General features: G+C 44.6%; 1 protein-coding gene across 1 annotated transcript; it reads right to left on the reverse strand.

Annotated features, from left to right (window-relative positions):
* Positions 1-380: 380 nt before the first annotated feature.
* Positions 381-7,207, reverse strand: LOC120324739 (translation initiation factor IF-2-like). The gene is made up of 2 exons (XM_039388765.1): positions 6,512-7,207; positions 381-608 (listed from the first exon to the last, which is right to left on the reverse strand). Exons 1-2 carry the CDS (start codon positions 6,978-6,980, stop codon positions 508-510), a joined length of 570 nt encoding a protein of 189 aa, XP_039244699.1. The 5' UTR covers positions 6,981-7,207; the 3' UTR covers positions 381-507.
* Positions 7,208-8,575: the final 1,368 nt, after the last annotated feature.

The following is an 8,575-nucleotide window of genomic DNA, read 5'->3' on the forward strand; positions in this document are numbered from 1 at the left end:
AAGATAACAGCAAGACTGACTTACTCCAGTAATGGTATTTTCAGCAAGAATAATTTATTATTCTTAAACCTGACATTACTTTTAATATAAGTGAAATTTATAAATCTTCAAACTTAAGTTTAAAAACAAACAAGTGTAAAATACCAGATTATGAGGAAGCAATTCAAGTTTGACTTCAAAGAGATCTTATCAACTAAGATCTTCCACTACAGGTGATTGATGTTATGCCTTATGTTACAGACATTAATTGGCAGCTTTTTTCTTGTATTTTTTGATCTTCCTCACGTGAACACAGAAAAAGAAAATAATAAATATTTTCTTAAGTAGCTTTTACTTATTCTTGTCCCAAGCAGCAAGTGTGGGACTTGTGTGTCCTTCTTCGTACAGCTTATTCAGCAAGGCTTTAAGTTCTCATACTTTTCTTCAATATGCATGTGCAGACAAACCACAAGACACTGGAGTTTCACACACAGCTACACAGTGCTACAGGGATAATACGAAATACTGCTAGTCAGTGTACTGAACATGTTCATCCGTTCTTGGAAAAGGCATAAATATGATGTGCACAGGCCAGGTACGAAGCTGCCTTTCTTCCAGATCCTCCCTTCCTGGGTATTTAAAAAGCAAACAAACAAACCACAACACCTTATTGATTTATTATCAGTCAAAAGTAAACATCCCAAGTATTAAAAAAAAAAACCCCTCAGAACACTTGTGTCAGACAGTTGTAAGTAATGGCACAGTAAGACAAAGCTTCTACCCATGAAGTGAAACCTGTGTTGATGACTGTAGCCCAACATGGATCTCACAGGGTTGAACAACCACGCAAGGCTGCAAATCTTAACCATAATCAATCTATTTTAAGTACCTACAAAAGGCTGATTTTATTAAGAATACACTAAGTAAAACTACTGACATACATTTCCATTTCTAAAAACAGATTATACCTTCAACAGAAGGTCACTTAAGGACTTTTTTGGACTGTGGCACCAGCCAACAGGTTGAGTAACTCCCACTCTGTGCTTTGTTTTACTAATCTGTTCAACCCATCAAGCATCTACTTTAAGAAGAGCCTCTTATTGGCCACTACAAGAGATCCAAACCACACAAAATTTAAGAAAACCCTGAAAGGTATTGTCAAGACTTCTCCAACGCAAAATGGTAACTCAGAAGTTGCTACTCCTTCTATAAAGGGGGTAAGCAAAAGCTCTTATCTTGTTTGCACCATTTTGTTTCTCTACTACTATTAAAAATCCATGGAGAAGAACCATTTCCACACCATTCAGCAAAAGGAAAATATTTCTAGAACAGGTTTAACTATCAAATAAGCTAAACTTGGAATGCAAAGGGCAGGCCAAGTTTCTGCCACAGCTCAGACAGGCTGCTGGATTAAAAAGAGTAATTTTTTAAAGAATTAATTCAACTTTCTAAACTCAAATGGTACCTGAATTGAAAAAGTAAGTTGAAGGAAGCCATGACTTTAGGAAAAAAAAACCACCAGTAAGTATTTCCCTAAATTTGTAGTTTCACTGAGTCAAAGAAAATAAAATGAAAAAAAAAATAAAATTATGTGTGTGTTGAGCAGTGGAAAGAGATGAGCATGGGAATACTGTTTCAAACTGTATTTCTTCTAAATTGGGGGGGAAAGGCAAGGAGAAAGGGAAAACAAATACTCAAATCTAGGAGTTTTACATACTCTTTAATTCTGCAGTCAATAAGTTACAAACGGTAATGGGACCTTAAAACGACAAAGAACATCCCAGCATAGTTTGCTTAATTAAGACACTATATTACAGTAAGTATTTGTGGAATACACACTGATATACAAAACTTGCCTACTAGTGGAAGTTCATACTACCTAAGTAGCAGCTGCAGAACCCATCCTTGCACAGCAGGGAAAGCCTCACAGCACTGCTACACTTAACATGGGAAAAAACAAAATAGTTCTTTTTTCTTAAATATTAAGTGATTAAAGACAAGCAAAATCAACCAAAGAACGGAAATCAGTTAAAACATCTAAATACGGGCTAAATGCAGTTAGTTGTTAGTTTACAGGAAAAAGAAAAGCTAAGTATTGTAAATCAGGGATTGCTTTCAGTACACTTAAACTCCCAAGTTAAGAACTAATTAAACTTCCTGGTGTCTCCCGCCTACTGGTTTCCTCACCTGGAGGAGTGCATATACCACTTCTTGTGATGCCATAAGTTACAACCAAAGCAGAAGAGCATTTTGGAAGAAATACAAATGATGCAAAGGACTGGGGATTATAGAAACCATTTACTTTATTACATTGGTCAGTATTTGCAGCCCAGTATTCCAAAGTCCTGGAAATATCTGTTCCTACCAATTATATATCCATTATCTCCATGTTGAGACTACCTGGCTGTAGGGATCCTAAATCTGCCAATCTCATTTACAGACAAAGGAGGGCATCATCTCTGGTGGTAACAGAAAAACACCTCCAGCACACAGCCTTATGCAGACACAGGGAAAGTCTAAAAGCCACTGTAAGATCAGAAACCCTCTTTGCAACAAAGTTTATTTCTGACAACAGTCCTTAGGTGTATAGTTAGGAAAACTAAAAGAGCATTACTTTTATTATACATCTCTGAGTTTCTGGAATCTCCTGATTAGCAGTTTCCCAAGCTTGACAAGGCATCCTTGTGTTTGATTTCCATCAGTTCAGGGGAGTTATGTTTCCTGATAAGTTTTACATACTTTTGTACGTAACATCACCAAATATATCTAAATTTCACTATCAAGTCAATACTTAAATATCAGGTAAGCAGTTACAGTACCTTTTAAGTGAAGAAAATTACTATCTCCATTTTCCCTCTCTCAATCCCTACATCATTACTTTCAGTTTCTGTTGAATAGAAAAGCTTTTACCCAGAACACTTTCAGTTTCAGTTTAGCAGGGAAGTGTAAAATAATGTGTTGTGCTTGAGAAAGTCATCCAAACTTAGGACAGCAACCAAGAGTCAGGATAAATGGAAGAAAGAGGAGCCAGAGGTTAGAAGACAAGAGCTACGTAGTAAAAAAAATTCTATCTATGGCTTACTTCAACATTACATGAGCCTTAATTATACCACAATGGTTAACACTTTGTTTAAAGCCAATTCCCCTTCACCACACTTACTCACAAAATATTTTAAAATATGAGACTGGAAATGAGAACATAAATTGCTTCTATAAAGTGATTTGTAGTGTTTCTACAGTTTCTAGGAAATCAGCATCTAAAAACAGTCCTGTAGAAGAGAGTGATTACAATTCTCTAGAAAAAAAGACCAAACAGAAAACAAGACAGAAATCAAAGCTACAAGACTATGATCAAGTCCTGTAAATCTGTGCAATAAATATGTACACCTAAAATAATCTTCATCTCAGGGTTCGTAAAAGCATTCTAGAAATTCTGCACAGGTGAACATTTTCACTTACAAAAAGAAAAGGAAATAAAAACCCCACAAATAATACAAGTGCACAATAATCACTTCAATAATCATACAACTGTGGTGGAAAGCTGGTTTCCATTTTTTGTGGATTCTTTTTCTTGCAGAAGAAAAACAAATAGACCCGAACAGCGTTTGCTGTTATTCCAGTGCAGCAGTAAAGCCTCTACATCACCTTTACAGTCAGCTGATATATACACATCTATTAATGTGAGAGGCACAGACAGAGCTGATCTTGAGGACTTACTGCACACACCCTCCCTTTCACAACTGCTGGTTATGACAAAACACATTAAGTGTTTCCAAATGTAGGCTAGAGGAGAGATCAAAACATCATGTGCAGCACAAGACATTAGTTGGGGGGAAGCTGTGACAGGCAAGAACAGGCTCTTTGAGAGATATTTACCAACATACACTAAAAAAAAGCCTTTGAGACTTCATAATATCTTGGTAACTTACATGCACAGCTCATCACAAAGCTGATTGTTTTCATTGGACAGAATAAAAGAATCAGTGTGCTTTTAAGGAAAGGTCATTTTTAAACATTTAAAGAAGCTTCTCTTCTAATACACTATTTATTTAGACTCTAGACATTCTTAGTGTTCTTACATTAGTGCATTTATTTGCATACCCATTTGATATCTAGTAGTAGCATCTTAAAATATAGTCTGGGTTTTTCTCTAAAATTTCAATAATAACCGCTAAACTTGCCCCAGATAGTATAGAAGATATACAAGGACAAACACATATGAGGCTATTATTTACAAACTTGTGTTTAAAAAAAGAAACAGAAAGCCCACGCCAATGCTGTTGCTCAACTTTGTTTGCTCTGTGACAGTGCTCTGCTGTCACTGCATTCACCATTTCATCTCTGCTATGCATTTCCTCCATGTTGATCTACAAAAATATTCCTCCTCTCTCTAGCAAAGGTATGCTTTTCAGGCTCACTCTGCCAGGAAGACCTTAGGGACAGGGATCCAGTTCTTTACCACCTGAAATGTTATAAAATATCAGGATGATAATATTCTTTATTCTAAGAGGCCTCTGTATACATCCTAAGTCTTTTCCTCTGTGAAAGATTGAAAAAGATTGCCTTATGCAATGCAATTTTGCTTTACTCCTTCTCCGACAAATAAGCCCTTCCGTGTTCTAAATAATTTCATCTGGAGCAGTGTTTCCACTTCTTTCAAACAGCAACACAAAGCACCTGCAGCTCTCCCTACATCCAAATCAAACATTTATATCAGGCCCTGATCTGCCAGGGCTGAAACAATAATCTAACATTTCCTCCCAGCGATATGGAGATCAAGAGAATCTTTTTTGATTATGGTACAGATTTAATACAAAATTCAACACAGACAGTCTCAAGAGTGTTGAGTTTCTTTCAGGGTGCCAAGGGTCACAGATGGTTTATTTTTCAAATGGCATTGTTTCTGAACAGGTGTTTACTGCTCTGGTTTACTATGACAACCACTCATGTTATAGAATACACATAATATCTATTTGTCAGGATCCCTTTGTTCGAGCAATTACAATGCTCTCTAGAGGAAGGCCACCAACCAGTATCTCTGCCTTCTTGTAGCCATACTAGTCACAACACATTTTCAGATGTTACAGGAGGAAAAAACATTAAAATTATTAATATGCCATTCAAAAAGGCATATTTTTAAGAGTTAATTACTGTAACAGTTCAAGAATCAGAAGAGACATTTTACAAATAATATTACTAATTCCATGGAGAATTACATCTTCTTCCTCTTCCCTTTTACTGGCTGTACTAGTATCCTACACTACTAGTACATTTTTGGAAGTGGAGCACTACAGTTCTGGCGGACATTGCTTATACCTTTTATGTGCTGCTGTATTCATATTTTCTCCTCCCCTTACCCACCAACAGGAATGAAGGAGTCCAGTGACATAAAGAAAGACGTAAAGACTACCCCAAATCTGGAATGCACATAGATAAGCACCAAAACTTTGTACCACGCAACTTCACAAAAACACGCAAAGCAAGCTAATGCAAAAGCAAATCAGTATTTTCATGCTGACAGAAAACAGAGGTTTATGACCACAGCTAAGAGGCCAAATAAGCCCTCTGCTCAGACCATTAAAAAAAAAAAGCCCTGCAGTATGACTGTTCTGTTTCCTGCAGGAAATGAGATGCTTGTATTAGATACCCCTGTGGTTTTCATACTGTAAATGTATCAGCTGGTACAAATCCTCTGGAGAGGACTATTAACTAATGCTTAGAAAGAGCAGTGGCAGCAGCAGACCACACGTAGCACCTCAGAGAAGAGGGGACAAAAGCTGACAAATCATCCTTAAAAAAATCTGAGAGCCAACAGCTGAAGAACACATCTTGTAGTTGAGGCGATGCCTGAGGAATGTGCATACCTACACCCGCTTATTTCCCCTTATTCCGCTCGCTGATTCTTTAAATAAGGAGCCTATTGCTCATCAGCACTCCTCTCATTTAGGAGCCTCAAGCCCCCTGTAGCGCTCCTCACTAAGCCATTCCTGGTCACACGCAGCAGAGTAGAACCATCCACAGGCTATACACACCTTGTGCATGGCCATTTTTCCTCCTTTCTACTGCGGGTTTTTTTTTTCTCTGGGTCAATGTTTCTGAGCGAACTTCCCGCCCCGGGGGCGATGGGAGCAGCCCCCGGCCCGGGCAGGGCTCCTGTCCCCGGGCAGACCCCGCCGCTTCCCCTCCCGCATCGCTCCCGCTCGCCGGCCTGGGTGGAGCCGCTCGCCCTCGCAGGACAAGCGCCGATCGCGTTCTCCATTGCAAAACCACTGCCAGAGCCAGAAGGGAGGAGGAGAGACGAGGGGGAGGAGGAAAGGAAAAGAAGGTGTAAACCTGTCTAAGAGAAAGCCCGGGGACGGCCACGGCCGGGGGGCGGGAGGGCAGGGCCGGGCCAGGGAGAGGGCAGCGGGGAGACAAAGGAGGGATGGAGGGTGCCCAAAGAAAATAGGGGAAGCCGCGGAGGGGGCGCTGCCGGGGAGCCCCGCGGGGCACCTGCCCGCCCCGGCACACCCCCGCATACACACACACGTACCGAGCAGCAGCAGGCGGTGCGTCTGCTTGTACTCCCGCTTCTGTTCCTTGAGTGCCCGGTCGATGCTCTTGCTGACTTTCCTCGCCTCCTTCTCCGCCTCCCGCTCCTCCAGGCGCAGCTTCTCCCAGGTCCTCTGCAGCGCCGGCGGCTGGTGCAGCGCCTGCTGCCGTGCCGCCTTTCCCCCGCCGCCCAGGCCGGGGCCGCCGGCCTTGGGCAGCGCCGGCTGCCGCTCGGGGGCCGCCCCGTTGCCGCCGCCGCCGCCGCCGTTCTGCAGCAGCAGCGGCGGCCCGTCCGTCTCCCCGCCAGGCTTACCGCCGGGCCGGAGCGGGACGCCGAGAGGCTGCGGCTGCGGGGCGGCGTGAGGCTCCGCCGGCACTTCGGGCTCCGAGGCGGCGCCGGCGCTGGAGATGGAGCCGCCACCGCCGGCGTCGCCGAAGAGCCGCGGGCGCAGGCTGTAGCAGAGCCCCATGGCTCGGTGCCGCCGCCGGGGACAGGCTGTATCGCGGCGGGGCTGGCCTCAGCGCTTCCCGCCGGCCGGGCAGGCGGCGGGCGGGGAAGGGGCGCCGCGGAGCCCCTCACGGCCCCGCTGGGCCATCTTGCATCTTCCTCCCGGGCGGCGGCGGCTCCTCGGCGCCGATCACCTGACACCGACCGAGCTGCCACCGCCGGGTCCACGTTACCGTAAATACCCCAGCGCCAGCCCACCGCGCAGCAACGCCGGGGGAAGGGCGGGGGCGCCCGCGCCCACACACAGGCGCACACACGCTCGCAGCCCCCTCCTCGTCCGCCCCTCCGCCCCCTCCCCGCCGCCTCGCCTCGGGGGTCGAGGGTCTCCCAAACCTCCCGCTCCGCGCCCTGGCTGGGAGACCCTCGCCCCCTCGTTGCCTACACCACCCACCCTTCTTGTTTCCTCCTTCCCTCCTTGTTTCCTCCCTTCTGGAAGGGCCGCCGTGCCGCCTGTGTGAGCCCCGGGAGGTGCACGCACACCTCCCCGAGGTTAAGCCCCTGACAGACAGACATCCTCTCCCCCGGCATCCCTGGGGAACAAGCCGAGGCGGAGGCCTCTCGCGGAGAGGGACCCGCACGGTGACATCGGCCCCGAAGAGGCCGAGGCAGCCCCCGCCAGCCTCGGCATCCTCGCAGCTACAACGCGACTTCCAGCCCCTGAGCGCACACACGCGGCTCTGCGCCCACGCGCTGACTAAGGATGCCGTGGGAGGAAGGCTTTGGGTGCGACGGTAGGAGAAAATAATAGGCAATGTTGGGGTTTGCTCGCTGTCTCAGGCAGTGTTGGCAGCAGTAGTACTCCAGCAGCGTGCTGCTGTGGGCTCTGGAAGGAAGGCTGGTGCTTGAAGTCAGACGGTTCCAGGGCACTGGCAGCCCTTCTCACGAGAAGTCCTGGACAAATTCAGGTTACTTGGAACGTGTCTCAAATAGGCTCTCCTTCTGCTTCATCCATCTCTATGTTCTTCATAAGCTCAGCAGTCCTTTTTCAGCGGCATGTGGCTGCTGGATGAAACAGTGTCTCTGAATATTAAAGCAAAGGTCCGATTGTGTGTTCACTCTTATGAGCGACGTGTACCTTAACATAATTTAGAGTCTCCTACTTCAGTAGTATCGACCACATTCAGGGACCTCTTTATTCATTGGATTCTGTAATGACCTGTCTTAGGTCATTGGTTTTGTCTTCTATTTTTTCCAGTGACCAATATTGTATTAATAGATACCACTATTTATATACTGCTGTATGATGAAATGGAAGGAGGTACAATTCTTGTACTTTATAATTTAACGAATTAGAGCAAATTGGGCATGGTTTTTAGTTTCTGGATATGGGAAACAGAATTGGTTTTGTGACAGATCTATTCGTGTCAAATGGTTTAGCAAACGTCCTGTAAAATATGTACTTACTAAGCAGTGAGTTGTGCGTTAACATTTACTGGGAAAAAACCCCAAACATCACCCTACCTAGGCATAAAATAAATATATACCTTTTAACTGAAAGCATCAACTGTCTGTGATTGCACCACACAAAGGAAATATATAAAGAAAATATTAGCAGGA

This window comes from Pipra filicauda, unplaced genomic scaffold (assembly GCF_003945595.2).
Source record: "Pipra filicauda isolate LSUMZ 115617 unplaced genomic scaffold, ASM394559v2 scaffold683_size158064_pilon, whole genome shotgun sequence".
In the NCBI taxonomy this organism is placed as follows: domain Eukaryota; kingdom Metazoa; phylum Chordata; class Aves; order Passeriformes; family Pipridae; genus Pipra; species Pipra filicauda.

Coding starts and splice junctions, on each gene's coding strand:
- LOC120324739 (XM_039388765.1), bottom strand. CDS start 6,980: ATGGGGCTCTGCTACAGCCTGCGCCCGCGGCTCTTCGGCGACGCCGGC. Junction 609..6,511: donor GCACCGCCTGCTGCTGCTCG/GTACGTGTGTGT, acceptor TTAAATACCCAG/GAAGGGAGGATCTGGAAGAA.